The sequence below is a fragment of the Tursiops truncatus genome, chromosome 18 (genome assembly GCF_011762595.2).
Source record: "Tursiops truncatus isolate mTurTru1 chromosome 18, mTurTru1.mat.Y, whole genome shotgun sequence".
NCBI lineage: Eukaryota > Metazoa > Chordata > Mammalia > Artiodactyla > Delphinidae > Tursiops > Tursiops truncatus.
Genome location: NC_047051.1, coordinates 15,193,941 through 15,207,866, shown reverse-complemented (window position 1 = coordinate 15,207,866; position 13,926 = coordinate 15,193,941). Strand labels below are relative to the sequence as shown.

The window sequence follows — 13,926 nt, the reverse complement described above, 5'->3', positions numbered from 1 at the left end:
GGATGCTTATTAAAAACACAGATTCCTGGGACCCACCCCAGACTTTCTGATCAGGGTCTCCAAGGCAGGGACCTGGACATTTGTATAACAAATTCTGTCATCTTGCAAGTATGAGAAACACTGCTGTAGATGTTGGTTCTGTAAACCCAGGTCTTCAAAATTGGCCCCAGGCAGGCATATTGGAGCCAGCTGGGGAGACTGATAAAAATACAAATACTGCTAATTCAGTCCTAAGATTCTGATTTCAGAGACTCTGGGGTGAGTCTTAGGAATCTGAGGTTTTAATAATCCTCCCTCCCCAAGTTGATTCTGAAAGACAGCCAGGAGCCAGGGGACCAACGCTTTAGTAGATAGTGTGTCCACTTATACCTTTCATCATATTCCACTGATTTTGACCTTTACTATGTTCAAGATATTCCCTGCTATTTACAAAACCACTGCAGGAGAGAAAGGTAAATCACTTATGACCCCTGGCTATAGCAGCTTCAGTCTTGAGTGAGAGACAGGCAAACAAACAATTAGCTATAAGACAATGCTAATCAGTGATCAGTATATTTGAACTCAATCAATTGTCCCACACATTTATTGAGTGCCTATTTTGTGCTAGGTACTATGTAGGTTAAACACGTGACACTCCTCCAAATCTATACATGAATTTTGGAAACATGGGCTGACTTTTTGGTGGTTTAATTGCAAACCAATCTGAATCTGATGGTTTCTGGTTCTGACATTGTGTCCTCTGCTTTTGGAAAATCACTTTACCATCTGTCATCTCTCTCTCTTTTACTTGCTGGTGATATATGAAAATCTCAAGACATTTACTTACAATCCTATATAAACTCATTATGGAATGTTACTGCCCCACTCAGAGGATACCTGAAAATGTGTGTCGGAAAGACAGTTTTTGCTTTTTGGTTGTCACCATGACTCTTAGGGGAGGGTGGTGCTACGGGTGTTTGGTGACTGGAGGCCAGGAACGCTAAACATCTTGTAATACACAGGACAGTCCTGGCCCAAATGTCAATATTGTCCCTGTTGAAAAACACTGGAAGTATATTTCTGTCAGTAAGTATTGGGTTGAACTACATGGAACTGCTGTTTACGTAGGTCAAGAATAGTCAAATAGTGACCGTGTTATGTGGCTCAACCTACTACTTGTGCAGCTATTCAGAGCAGCCCTAGGGACCTACTCTGATCTGGGCAAAGAAGACCAAGAGGCTGATTTGGTTACAGGAGCAAATATGGAATTGGTGTTCCTAGAGCTGAGGATCTGTCAAGGCCTGATGACCAAAATTGTCCCCAGGACCTGCTGGGGGCAAGTATAGGGTGAAAGGTTGACCCTGTCTCTCTGTATTTTAAGTTAGAATGTAAACGTCCTTTCATTAATGCCCCTTTGGGTCTTCCGGGTTCCCAACTCTCCCCCAGCCAGTAGCAAGTCCACTGTCTGGTACCATGTATCATATGCAACACAATCTGTAACGGATTGAATGTCAGTGTCCCCCTAAATTCATACGTTGAAACCCTACGCTGCTGGGATGCTATTAGGAGGCAGGGCTTTTGGCAGGTGATTGGGATTAGACAAAGTCATGAGGGTGGAGCCCCCATGAATGAGATTAGTTCTCGTAAAAGAGTCACAAAAGAGCTTGTCTTCTGCTCTCTGCCGTGTGAGGAAATAGCAAGAAGACGCAAGAAGTCAGCAGTCTACGACGTGGAAAAGGCACCCTGATCTCGGACTTCCAGCCTCCTGAACTGTGAGAATAAATTTCTGTTGTTTATAAGGTACTCAGTCTATGGTATTTCTGTTACAGCAGCCCGAACGGACTAAGACAGCATCTAACGATTTTTAAAAAGTTGGAGTAGGAAGGAAATGTTGACTCTATTGCTTCAAATGAGTAAAAGTTGGAAATTAATTGTGTGCAAGTTTGGAAGGCCTCCAGTATCATAAAGGTCCTGTGATAAAAGTGGATGTATTTTTCTTCAAGACAGCATAATGTCAAGAGATTCTTGGACTTGTCAATAAGACTATTTCTGGTCTGTTCTACTCTATTCTTACATTAGTCTGTCTATCTATCCATCCATCCATCCATCATTCATCTATTTACCCATCTATTATCTATTCATGTCCACTACATGCAGAGAGCTAGATGTCTCTATTTGTATCTACTCACTATAGAGATATAGTAAGAGTAATATGCATGTGTGTCTGGTGGGGGTGGGGGTGGGGGTTTAAGGATACAACAAATATTCTTCTTTTGGACTTTAGAGCCGGAAAATTAAATCCACCATGCAAAGGGATGAGACCGGGAAAGTCTAGCTGCTTTCATCATTGCTCCTCTTTGCTTACATTGCATTTACTGGGGCCTCTCAACTCAACATCATAACCTCTTAGTGAAAAGGTCCACCACTGGCTCACAATAATATCTTTGTCTCTTAGTTTACATTCTTAAGAAGGATAAAAGCTAATGGATCCATTTGTCTCAGTTTGGGCAGAGTCTTAATCTTAATCCACATCATCAGCCCCTGACCACACTATGGATTGGTCACTTCGGGTTAGGTGCCCTTTCTGGGTCTATTTAGGGATTGTGGAGGATGGGTGGAGTAAGGTTAATTAGCATGCTAGGCTGTCCCTTTGAAAGCTGTGGATGGAACAGTTTAACTTAAAAGTCAGGTGTAACAGGAAAATCACCACCTATATTCAATTCATAGCCCTAACTTCCCCATATCCTATCTGAGAGACTTTGGGCAAGTCACTCAATATTGTTGAGTTGTAGTTCCCTCACCTGTAAAATGGGTGTGAGCATATTTGTTCCACAAGTTTGCTGTGAGGCGTAAATGCGATAAAAGGCGTGAGCAGAGCGGCTACGTGGAGACACAGGTTATGCTTCCATCGCAGTAATTTTATTGCAGTGGTGCCAATGGGACCTGAGACAGTTTTTGTTAGGCTCATGAGTGAAAATTGGTGTAACAAGACTTTTCAGTATTAGAAACGATTAAGGAATAATATATTTTAGATCATTTGCCGAAATAGCAATGTACTCCCTACAATTTAACTTCTAGGGCCTTAAAGTAAATTGCTTGGGACTTCCCTGGTGGCGTAGTGGTTAAGAATCCATCTGCAATTATACTCCAATAAAGATGTAAAAAAAATGCAAAATAAATTTTTTTAAAAAATTAAAGAAAATAAAAAAATAAATAAACAGGAAAAAAAAAGAATCCACCTGCCAATGCGGGGGACACGAGTTCGAGCCCTGGTCCGGGAAGATCCCACAGGCCGCGGAGCAACTAAGCCCGTGCGCCACAACTACTGAGCCTGCGCTCTAGAGCCCACAAGCCACAACTACTGAAGCCCATGCGCCACAACTACTGAAGCCCGCGTGCCTAGAGCCCGTGCTCCGCAACAAGAGAAGCCACCGCAATGAGAAGCCCGTGCACCGCAATGAAGAGTAGCCCCCACTCGCCCCAACTAGAGAAAGCCCGCACGCAGCAACGAAGACCCAACACAGCCAAAAATAAATAAATAAATAAATAAAATTTATTTTAAAAAGTAAATTGCTTGAAGAAATTGCTTTCCAAAGATTACAGCTGGGTAATTTTTGAAGTATGTCCACATTTAAGTATAGATCAAAGAAACCCATCTAAAAGAATTGTGGACTAAGTGATTCGACAACAGTGGCTTGAGCAAAGTTCTTTTTGAAAGGGCTATCTGGAAGATTAAGCATCAAACTTTGCAGGATTGGCAGTGGAAGGAGTCATAGCATGTGAAATGCCTCAAATAAAAATTCATTGACTTAAAAAAAAAAGGAGTTGAACTCACAAGTGTAGGTAGTGTGCTACATGAGGGGCAAGTTTTTCGCTAACATCACAAGGGTCTCTGGCCCAATGAGTGGAGTTTGATAGTAATACTTGCTCCAAATGTATGATTTTAATACATGAAAGCTTTAAGGAGAGAGGAAAACAGAAATTGAGTCATGGTACCCCTTTCTCATCATTTGTTTTTAATTCTTAAATTCTTTGGGATTCCCACATTTTTTTTTTTTTTTTTTTTTTTTTTTTTTGGCTGTACCATGCAGCTTGTGGGATCTTAGTTCCCCAACCAGGGATCGAACCCTGGGCCCACAGCAGAGAAAACCCCGAGTCCTGAGCACTGGACAGTCAGGGCATTCCCCCAACCCATCACCTATTGTGGTGGTTTTCAATAAGCAATATTTAGGACGCTTCTTGGCCTTACCCATAATTACCAAATCAGTGGCATGAAGAATAGAGCTAAGAGGTTGCTTTTTTTTTTTTTAAGCAAAGTTGCCAAAGTTCCCAAAATGTGCCTTGTTCATTTTCAGTGAACAAGGTTTAGCATGCTAGCTGGCAGAGTTGAAATTCAATAAATGTTTGATGAAAATATAACAGAATGACAAGGTTTTCTTAAACTATCCCAATATATGAAAACCTACTTTCTTGTCCTAAAGATCTCCCCAAGCTCAGGTCAGTTTTCTTGATTCCCCTCGCTTGAGGGACAGAGAGCTCAGTCTCATCCATGCTGAGCCGCCCAGTTCCCTTTCCCGCTCTCCATCCAGTTACAGGTGGAGAAGGGATCAAACGCCCAGATCTCTCCCTGAGTTCCACCATCCTTGCAAACATCTGCTCAGCACATTTGTAAGATCATTTTATAATGTATAAGCATAGAGTGGGCTAAATCCAGATTCGGGGAGGAGGTGTTCCGCTAATGAAAACATAATATACGGAACATAGTCTTATGAGAAGATAATAGTGGAGCACTTTGCATCTTCTGAAGCATCACTTTCCTGTCTTCCCCAAGAACAATGGGGTTGAATTCGCTTCTATGTGCATGATTAAAAGAGCTAAAAATAGATCACACAATTTTTCCAGGGTGATCTTGTTTTAAAACACAGTGTTGATAATGATCATCTTCTTTTTTCTTTTCTTTTCTTTTTTTTTTTTTTTTGGCGATACGCGGGCCTCTCACTGTTGTGGCCTCTCCCGTTGCGGAGCACAGGCTCCGGACGCGCAGGCTCAGCGGCCATGGCTCACGGACCCAGCCGCTCCGCGGCATGTGGGATCCTCCCGGACCGGGGCACGAACCCGTGTCCCCTGCAACGGCAGGCGGACTCTCAACCACTGCGCCACCAGGGAAGCCCGATCATCTTCTTTTTAAAAAGCCTCTCCCCACCCCTACCTACCCCCGAAAAGCCCTCCATAGCCCTGCACCGATTAAACGGCAAACTTTACCCCTTCGTACCTTTCCATTTGCTTTCTCCCTATTTAGAGCACCACCACCCCTTCTCTGATTGGGAAACTCCTTACCATCCCTGAAAGACACAGCTCAGCACTTGGCTGCTGGCAGGCCTCCTCCCAGGCACTCGCTGCAGCGCGAGCTCCGGACTCCCCGCTTGCTCCCACGGGGCAGTGTGGCCCAGTGTCCGTGCAGCAAACAACACTTAGATCACTGACACGGGTAGCCTGGCTCCATGACCAGATGTGCCACTGTGCGTCAATTACTTACTGCCTTTGTGCCTCAGTTTCCCCATCTGACAGCGATTGTAAAACTCAGTTCCTAGCCTATAGGGTTGTGCTATGTTGTACAATATAGTGCTTAACACAGCGCCTGAGACACAGAATTAGCAGGAACTAAATGTTGGTTCTTATTCATAAACATTGTGTAAGGAAGCATCAGTGAGTATCTTGTTGAAAAACTATGCAATCCTAGGTTTTCTCTAAGTTAGTGGTAAGAACTCAGCATAAAGAAAATAAGGGCAACTGCTTTTTATATCAGGGTTTCCAACTTTACCTACCTGCAGGGGTTGTGATTTCAAAACAAGAAGTCCCACATCCCCATTCAAGACTGGATAAGCCATAATGTGTTTGTAGGTGACCGTCTGTTTTTATTCTTTTTTTGGGCTAGGTATTTTAGTCTAGCTATGGAATGGAGGTGAATATGAGCTCTTTCATAATAACGATCTGTATTTTAATAGGCTTGGTTATTAAAACAATAAAAATTTGTCCTGTCCCTTCCCTTCCCCTAGAGCGTGAGCTGAGATGTAAAGCTGAGTTAAATTTATAATGTGCTTCTGACCTTATGAGAAATAGGCCCTGGAGACAGCTTTCAAGTTGTCTAGTTCCTGCGAAATTATAATGGGTAGGTTTGGTTTTAGAAGAACTGTCAGTTAAGGCAGCTTTTCTTCCCCTACAGTATGACTAATAATGGCAGGTATTAAAATTGAAGCTAAAATACCTAGAATTAAGATTTTGGCAGAACATACTGAGACATTCCATGGTTTTGGACATTTTAAGTATATGCCTTGATGAAATGTTCACTTCTCACTTAACAGATTTTAAAAGCAAGAGGTGGAAATAAGTGACAGAAGTAAAAGTTATATGACAAATGTATCTTAAATGCTCCTCCAATGAATTTTAAAACGAAAAGTAGGATAAGGGAAAAAAGTCTGAGTAGAAGGTCAAGTCTAAAGGATTGAAAACAGCTTAGAAAATCCTTGAGGAGAGTATTTCGGGAAATTTAAATTTCCTGCGAAGCTTTGCTCTTTGTGAGGATCTAATACTTTGAGAGTGGTTTTCACTGTCAGGGCTAATCTTTCAAACCTGGCACAAGATTATGAGTGAAAAGGTTTCACTTGGCCCATATTTGACATGAAGCTATCTCTAGTTTCCCTCTGGCTTTCAAAAACAGGCTCGCCCATCACTGACTGAAGTGGAAACCCCGAATCACTGCATATCTTCCCCTCTTGGGCCCTTGGGACCTTTCAGCACAGACCAGGCTCCAGTTGGCTGTGGAACGCTCTTGGACGCCCACTTACATTTTCTCCCCTTTAGTGTTGGCTAGGAGTAGACAGAGAGCTCTAGGCCATATGGGCTCCCTTTGCCCTAGTTGGCTGCACATTCTACCCAAATACAATGAGAAAAAAAATGGTTTCTAAGTGCAAATCGTTGTTCCAAAATTATTTTACTATCTAAAACAGGGCTTGCTTTATCAGGGACAAAAATCTTTCTCCACATTTAATTAATCATCACTCCGGTTCCAACTCTTACCCACCCTCCCCACCTCTTTGCCTTACTTCCTGTCCCGTCTAGTAGTTCTTCCGTCTCCTGATCTCTTATGGCATGGAGTGTTTGTCCTTTCTCCTTACTGGGATTTTGGATTTTATCATAACGGCTATTCAGCAATCTGCCTCCATAATTATTATCCATTGTTCATGAAAATCCAAAGCATAAATTTCCTTTAAAGATGGATCCATTCCCAAAGCCTACTTCCTCCCTTTTTCTGAAGTGAAACAAAGGTTCTATTTTAGACTAATAAGCAGCCTCAGAGAGGGTGTGAAGATCTAATGGAAATTCTCTCTTAACGAGTATATTTACTTATTAAATAAAAATGATCCGGTTCCCAAAATGAAACTGATAAAGTTTTTTTCACCCCAACTAAATACTGGATAGAGTGAAAGATATAAATTAATCAAGATGTTTAATGTTAAAATATGCCTATACAATGAACAATAAAAATGGTGGAGTATCTATTACTCTTAAGTATTTATATAGTATAAAAATTAGACAAATTTTAAAGGCTCATAAAAGACTCTTTTTTTCTTTTCTGAGTTATCTTTTATTATCTTTTCTCTAAAAGGTTAAGTGAAGCTTTTTTGCAAATGGACCACTAATGTCACATACCAGTAGGGGGCACTAAAACATTGCTGTTAAACGTTATTAAAAAACACTTTTATCAGAGTGAAAACGGGTTTTTTGGCAACTTATCTTTTGCCCCATCAGGTTAATTGGAAAATGATGGAGGAAGATGGCAAGGGAGAGAAACACAGTTCAATTAGAAGATCAAAGCTAATAAGTCATCTTGGCTAAGTTTGCAGAGAATCATTTTCTGTGTAAAAACTAACGTGACAGTTGTGTAATATGTGTGGAATCAGTGAACTTCTGGACACAAGACTTCATGCTGGCTCTCTGATGCCCCATAACAACTGTGGACAATTACGTATGGGGATCCCTCAAATGGAAAGAAATGGCAAAACTCAACTGCACGTGGTCTACTACGCCTTGTGATGGTCTAGGATATGTAACTTTAAAATCCTAGATTGTAATAACTTTCAGTTAGATGGTAGTTTGGGCTTGGACCCTTTGGCCATTCACTTGAGGTGTGGCAAGAATATACCGTGGGGAACAGCTAGATGACATTCTCGGGTGTCGGGTGCCACACTGATCTGGTCAGTCTGGACCACTGGTCTCCTTGCTCTTTACTGGCAGGGACAACCCACGTCATGAGGTGAATGAACATCTGGTCCTAAAAAAAGTGAGTGCTCTGGGGCTTCCTGGTGGTGCAGTGGTTAAGAATCTGGGTTCGATCCCTGGTCCAGGAAGATCCCACCTGCCACAGAGCAACTAAGCCCGTGCGCCACAACTACTGAGCCTGCGCTCAGTAGCCCTTGAACTACAGCTACTGAGCCTGTGTGCTGCAACTACTGAAGCCCGCGTGCCTAGAGCCCGTGCTCCACAACAAGAGAAGCCACCACAAAGAGAAGCCCGTGCACCGCAACGGAGAGTAGCCCCCACTCGCTGCAACTAGAGAAAGCCCTTGAGCAGCAGCGAAGACCCAACGCAGCCAAAAATAAATAAATAAATAAATAAATTAATTAATTAAATTTAAAAAAAAAGTGAGTGCTCTGCTTCTTGGATTGTTTATTTCCATGAGAGGGAAAAGCAAGCCCGTGCATGTCCCTTTGGCTATGCTGCACAGCTAGAGATTGTGCACTGAATTTAGCCTAGCCTGCGGCATCTTGTCATTTATTTTGCAAAGTTTAGTAGTATGGAAAGAAACCAGCAGCAGAGGGGGAAAATATTCCTATGGCTCTGAATATGTTGAGATGGCTATCAAATACAGGGCCCAGCCCAGCTAGTCTCCAGTGGGGTAGGCTTGTGTTCTGTCCCTGCCAAGATGTTAAAAGCTCCCTGGGCAAGGTAATTCAGCTGCGCGGGGCACGAGATGAGGGTTTAGATCCAGACATGGGAGCAGCTGCAGTAATGTGAGCTGAGAGGAATGCAAGCGTGTGTGGGGAGTGTCGATTTCAAAAGCAGGTTCTCCGAAGAGTGTTTCCCTCCCCATCGAGAGGCCCGGGCTAACCTTATGACGAGGAAGGGAAATAATGAAATGTTGTCATCAGCCCAAACAGGTGGACGACAGAGGCATGGACGATGCGCATGAGACCAAGTCTGAGAGATGGGGGTGACCACCGACTGACAATTCACATTATCAGTTGTGATTCCAAAAGGCCCAGGCTGCGGAAGGCCTGCAAGGGAGCCACAGAGGTTATCTGGATGGCCAGTATTTACAACCTGGGTGGACCGGATCCAATCGCGACATCTGAGGCTTGTCTCTGGAAAGGCTGGTCTGGCATTAGGGTGCCTTCAGCCACATGGGCCTGGAGGGGTTGTGGGGTGGTGGTGGGAGCTTGAATGCACTTTTGGTAGCTGGGTGTGGGAGGGTGGGACCTCATGCAACCTGTAGGCTCCTGAGGGGACCACCAGAGGTCTACCCTCGCCTTATTCAACAGGCTGGCCTTCCCATTCAACGAGCCGCACACAAAAATGCTTTTCATCCAAAGGCTGTTTTTCCTAAATGTGGTATTTCTAAGGGCTCTCCAGAAGCCTAGTGAAGGTGGGAGAGAAGACCTCCAGGGTAGGGAAGGGAGAGTGAGGCCTTCGTTTCCCTGCCATTCTTACTTGTCCACATGATGGTTTACTGAGGGCGAGGGGTAGTGGACCTGTACAGTAGTGTGAGCTGAGAGGAATGCAAGCGTGTGTGGGGATGGTTGAGCCCTTTTGCACTACAGATGTAAGACTAACTGGAAGTGGAAGTAAGCCTTTGATGGAACAGAAAAGCCATGGTGGATGGTGGGTTGCCACTCAGCAGAGAGCCCCTCTGAATTATCTTTAAAAGGAATCTCAGACCTTGTAAACAAGTCTGCAGTGCCTGGGGCTAATCCCACCTGCAGGCACTTTCATATATCTCAGTGGAGCCTCACAGCAGTAAGTATTATCATTCCCATTATTCAGATAAGGAAACTGCCTGGAGGAATAAGGAGTAAGAGTTTGAATCTGAATTTAGGTCCTTCAACCTTCCAGGCTAGTGATCCTCTCACCACATTTCACTGCCCTCTGTTGGGTTGGTGACGGAGGGGTAACAAGTATTAGATCTACTTACTAAAGAAGCCACATGGATTACTGTTTAAGAGCAAAGACTCTGGAGCAGACTGTTGGGTAGGTATCCTTGTTAGCTAGGTGACCTTGTGCAAGTTGCTCAACGTCTACGGGCCCCCATTCCCTCTTCTGTCAAAGAGCGCCTCCCCCACAGGGTTTGTGAAGATGCAATGAGTTTATATGGTACAATGCTTGGAACATCGTAAGTTCTAGATGCATGTTTTCCTCTAATGCTGACCATGCTTCTTGTTCATAAACCATACATTAGCAGCATGGATTTTGTTGAGACTTTGCTCTCAAGTTAGTGCTTTATTTGCTTAACTACATTTTTGGGTTAGGGCCCTTTAGTCCCTTAGTGGAATGTTAAAAATCTACCCTAACCTTTGGAAAAACGTAACTGATCCTTTAGCCAGTGGATTAGTTTTCTAGGGCTGCCATGACAAAATACCACAGACCGGTTGGCTTAAACAACAGAAATTAATTTTCTCATAGTTTTGGAGGCTAGAAGTCCAAGATTAAGGTGTCAGCAGGATTGGTTTCTCCTGAGGCCTCTCTCCTTGGCTGGCAGGCAGTCTCCTTCTTTGCTATGTCCTCACATCATCTCTCCTCTGTGTGTGCTCACACACCCCTAGTGTTTCTCTGTGTGTTCACATTTCCCCTTTTTATAAGGACACTAGTCAGATGGGATTAGGGACCACCCTAATGGCCTCATTTTAACTCAATCACCTCTTTAAAGGCCTTTTCTCCAAATGCACTCACATTCTGAAGTTCTGGGGGCTTCAAAGTATGAATTTGGAGGGGTGGATGCAATGTAGCCCATAACAGTCAGGTTCTTCAAACCCCCAAAATCTAGATGCACTAACTTCAATCTAAGATTGCAACAGGTACTATTTAAAGGGAAAAGTTGTGAGCTTGGAAGCAGTGTGATGACTGGTAGATACCAGTGGGAGTGCCATGTATGGGTATCACAGCACACTTAGGATTTTAAATTGCATAGGATACCACGATTTAAAAATTTCCCCTAGCTCTCTTCTCCTGCTGTCGTTCTCAGCTGCCTAAGAGAAGAACGCGGTGCAGGGCAGCAGATAGAAGTGAGTGTGGACTAAGGAACACAGATGTCCCCTCACCTGGGTCCAACTCAAGAAAGGCCTTTGAATCTCTCTGGGGAACAAGAGAGAGTACTTTATCCATTATGACCACCTTAATAATTTCTACATCACGACCCATTTAAAAATAATATTTCCATTATGACCAGTTTAAGAATTGATCAGCAAATGCAGCTATGAAGGTCCTTCCTAATAAAAAAACTTTCACACCTTTAAGTGTTTGGGGGTAACATTTACATTACAAATTCTTACCTTGACTGTGTAATTTTAGCAACTTTTGTTTCTTAATTTCAGGTCTTCCTGATTCCTAATTTAAGAGGTTTCTATGGTTCTCATCAATTTTTGTTTATCAGTGACTAAATTTGTTGTATGTTTTAATTGGATTGTGAAAATAAGGTGGCATTTACGATCTTTTAATAGAATCCTGGTGTGTACACATAGGAACGTGGGCGTGTACGCCCTCAGGCTTGCACGTTCCCGTGTGTGTGTGTGTGTGTGTGTGCGCGCGTGCGCGCGCACACACACACACACACACAGTGACACAGTTTTACAGTACCGTTGCCAAGAATAACTAATCTAGGAATAACTGCAGAATCTGATAATACAGGTGGTGTTTCTTGTTAAAATAATTTGTCTACATGAACAGACATGAATTCTTTTTAATTATAAAAGTGAATGTTAAAATTAAGCTACTGCCTTATTCCTAAATATTTCTTTTTTTTTTAACTATCAAAATCACTTTATTCTCTCTCATACATAAGGCATTAAACCTGAGAAGATTGGAAAAAACATCATGAATTACGCTTCACATGACTTCCTAAATAAAAATAGTTCATGGTTCAAGTTTGAAAGGTAGTTTATCTAAAGGAATGCTTTAAAATTACTGAAGCTAACCTTAATCAATTGTCTTAACAGGTAGTTAATCAAGCATTTAGAAGCTAGTTTCTAAATAAGTATTTCAATAGTCTTAAAAAAAAATCAGACCTAGAAAAAAAATTTGGGACCCAGAAGCCATTATATTCCAATTCCGTTTAAGTAGAATACTTTTTCTTGTTTCTGTTCTGTATGTTTTTGTTTTCTTTCTTCTTCTTCTTTTTCTTTTTTGAGAGCGCTAATGTTGTAGGACTATTCTGTTTTCATGAGGAAGTCACTTGTCTCCAGTTGTTATGTTTCTTGGAGACATCTAACTCTTACAAAACATGCTGTGGTGTTTGAGTGGGTTTAGATTTTTAAGAATTTTGCCCCCCCAGAAGAGCCACAGAAAACCAAAGAATACACTGTATCAATTCTCTTCTGCAATTGTTTTAGAGAAATTTGCTCTATTGTTAAAGTTGTGCTGCTTTCTATGATAACATTATCTGTTAAATGAAGCTGCCAAAATCCTCATCAGCTAAACTACCAAAATGAGTCACAGCTAACTTTATTTTTAACCGCTTTTTAATTGCCTGCTGAGACTATCAAGCATAATGTAAGAGGATTTTTAAAGCCTTTATAGCAATGTTTTGGTATATCAGGCCATATAAGAAGGTGCATCAATGGTTCAGAATTCTCAAGTCATTTCCATGAAATTTTCCTTTTAAAACTCAGCTGTAGGGCATGGATAAGTAACAAAAATCTCTGAGATTGGAGACTTTTCCTAAATTCTTGCTATGATATACCATGGATGTTATACATACTATCTCTGAATCCACAAAGAATCAGTTGGATTTGGGCAACCGATGTGCAAAACATGTGAACATGAAGGAGCCATAGCAGGATTTAGAATAAATATCAGTGATTTAGAAATCATGTGTTTACCTAAGCTGAAGTCATTCGTATAGTAACAAAGACCTACCCACGAGGTTGTACCGATGTCAAAGAACAAACATTTCATCCCTGTTTCAAAGCACTTTAAGACATTATTTTAATCCTTACAATACCTCTTTGAGGTATGTAGGTGGCAAGTAATATCAAGATAAAATTTCAAAATGCAGAGTAAATTGAACACTACCTAGGGAATAAAAGAACTTCAGTTGATAGTGCTTTGTTGATTTTCTGCTTTTCTTGGAAGAGCCATTGGTGATTTCATTTTATCATATTTTGCAGGTAGGGCCAACATCACAGCATACTTGATAAAACAGCTGCTGTGATCTATAAGAGAGCCACTGTGTTTCCAGAGCTTTCTACTCACACTATAGCCTTGGCTGGAGATGAGCGAGGGACACACGTGATTTGCTTTCCTATCCAGGCGGAGGCATTCTGCTCCTTTCTCCACCCTACTTCCCCAGGCCTTGTCGGTCTGTGTCTACAATAAAAAGTAAAACATCAAATCAAGTATCAAATATACAACTATTGAAGAAAAGAGATAATATATTTGGATTATTATACTGATTTTACTTATCATACAAAATTATGATTATCTGCTGACTCTCACAACTGGATGCACTGGCTAATTAAAACTAGGACATCTCCTGAGGATGGGAAAGCATGGAGGGGTGATTTTCCTTTCGTGATTCATTGGCAATTTAAACTGACTGAAAGGAAGGTAGCCACAGATAAGCTCTTCTGACTGATAGTCTGTGGGTCTTCTGACTGTAGTCTGTGGGTCGTAGGGGCT

General features: G+C 42.0%; 1 protein-coding gene and 1 pseudogene across 1 annotated transcript in view; one reads left to right on the top strand and one right to left on the bottom strand.

The window, feature by feature from the left end:
- LOC109550185 (uncharacterized) overlaps positions 1–13,926 on the bottom strand; it is a 38,000-nt gene that overhangs the window by 17,021 nt on the left and 7,053 nt on the right. Inside the window, exon 5 of the mRNA XM_073795486.1 lies at positions 13,501–13,614. Coding sequence (XP_073651587.1) covers positions 13,501–13,614 — 114 coding nt within the window. The remainder of the gene's footprint in view (positions 1–13,500; positions 13,615–13,926) is intronic.
- LOC117308907 (small nucleolar RNA SNORA62/SNORA6 family) lies at positions 3,779–3,914 on the top strand (annotated as a pseudogene).